Source organism: Triturus cristatus, chromosome 1_2, assembly GCF_964204655.1.
Source record: "Triturus cristatus chromosome 1_2, aTriCri1.1, whole genome shotgun sequence".
Classification (NCBI taxonomy): domain Eukaryota; kingdom Metazoa; phylum Chordata; class Amphibia; order Caudata; family Salamandridae; genus Triturus; species Triturus cristatus.
In genome coordinates this window covers 367900895-367902836 of record NC_140580.1, presented here as the reverse complement: position 1 = coordinate 367902836, position 1942 = coordinate 367900895, and the positions used below count along the sequence as shown (strand labels likewise).

Sequence of the window (1942 nt, the reverse complement as noted above, 5' to 3'; positions counted from 1 at the left end):
AATGAAAACCTTGCTGCTTTGGTTACAAAGTTAATAAGTTATATTGCTTATAGCATTAGCGTTGCCCGTCAAATATGCATAAAATTGAGTAGACCCTTAGCATTTTGAGGTGTTCATTGAGATTTTCTATTTAACGCATATCTAACGAGAGGAGACCCCAATCAATGGGGGGAGGCTTATATAAGTCTTTATTTTGTTATAAACCTGAAATCATGTTTCAAATATACATATTTGGGGGGCCGAAAAGAGACCGGAGTGTGCGGGAGAGAGGACTACTGGAGACTTAGTGAAAAGGGGGATTGTCGCCTCTGGCTCCAGGCACCAGAGGAAGATGGGGAGATGATGATTGACCCCCGTGGAGGCTAACGAAACCGGGCCGAGGCCCACGTCAAGGTATGTGGCAATTTCTGGGAAGGCAGCTTGCCGGGAGGTAGGGCGCCGGCGCTCCCACACACAAGATGAAAGCAGAACACCAGTCGCCGGAAGCGCCACACCCTGTGAGTGGCCAGCCGCACCCATCTGTCATTGCTTGGAAATATTGTTGGGGGTCACAGTGAGGCCAACAACCTCCAGGCTAGGTAAGCCACTGTCAGGCAATCAAGAAACCACTCCCTTCAACACGAGAAAGAGCCCTTGCCGAGTCCGGGCTGAGGACAACTAAGCTACTTGTTTCTTACTTTGTACCTTCACCTGGTGATCCTTCTTGACAGTTTTTACCCACTTGATTCCCCAGGTCCCTTCACCATTGGATCCTGCTTGGCGGCACTCCTTATCTGTTGGATACCCCGAAATTGTGACGTACCTTTCTCTTAGAATTTGTTATTGGATACCTCCCTTTCATTGGTCTAGTGGTCACAACTAAGCCACTCCATAGGTCAACACCACCCGCCCATAGGTTTTATCCAGGAATCCTGATTTTCTTCAATATTTATGCACTTTTTTGGCCAGAATGGGGAAGGTGCTGTCCAAAAATTTTGGGAAACAAGGAGATGCGAATATTGATGCTTGGACTTGACTCTGCGGGCAAGACAACAATCCTGTACAAATTGAAACTGGGCCAGTCGGTCACCACCATCCCTACAGTAGGCTTCAATGTAGAGACTGTAACCTACAAGAATGTAAAGTTCAATGTTTGGGATGTGGGGGGACAGGACAAGATCCGACCACTGTGGAGGCATTACTACACTGGCACGCAGGGCCTGATCTTCGTGGTGGACTGCGCAGATCAGGACGGTATTGATGAAGCCAGACAGGAACTACATCGTATTATCAATGATCGGGAAATGCGTGTTGGTATTATTCTGATCTTCACCAACAAGCAGGACCTGCCTGATGCCATGCAGCCACATGAGATCCAGGAGAAGCTAGGCCTGACCCGCATTCGGGACAGGAATTGGTACGTGCAGCCCTCCTGTGCTACAACAGGGGATGGACTTTATGAGGGACTCACATGGCTAACCTCTAATTACAAATCTTAATAATAACTTTTAGGAATCAATTTTAAATATTAAGATGTCTGTGAGGACTTATTTTAACCTCCAGTGACACAACTTAATAACTACTAGGAAACCATTTTAAACATGTTAAGTTGCCTCTTCCAGGGAAATGATTAAAAAAAACCAAGTTAAAAAAGTTTTCATAGGATTATGACGACCCAGTGAATCAACCACTTTTTGTTTTAAAAATTAACAGGATCTTTAGTTTCTTTTGCTTTGCTTTAGAAGGTGCTAATGTAAAGAAAATCATAAAACTGAAGTTAAATAGCACACAAACCGACAAATGCAGATCAGCAAGAATTATTTTCATAGGCCTACAAATTATAATGGAATCAAAACCTTCATTCTAAAATGGAATGGATATTTTTGTTTTAAAATATTCTGTATTACTTTATTTTAGTGGATCCTAATCGTCAATATTACTTAAATGCATATGTTAACGTATA

At 43.4% G+C, this 1942-nt stretch overlaps 1 protein-coding gene across 1 annotated transcript; it reads left to right on the top strand.

The window, feature by feature from the left end:
* Positions 1-974: 974 nt before the first annotated feature.
* On the top strand, positions 975-1520 carry LOC146867378 (ADP-ribosylation factor 6-like). Its single transcript, XM_085614958.1, has one exon. The coding sequence runs from the start codon at positions 990-992 to the stop codon at positions 1476-1478; it is 489 nt and encodes a 162-aa protein (XP_085471084.1). The 5' UTR covers positions 975-989; the 3' UTR covers positions 1479-1520.
* Positions 1521-1942: the final 422 nt, after the last annotated feature.

What these genes read in the sequence shown, in the direction of transcription:
- LOC146867378 (XM_085614958.1), top strand. Translation starts at nt 990, where the DNA reads ATGCGAATATTGATGCTTGGACTTGACTCTGCGGGCAAGACAACAATC.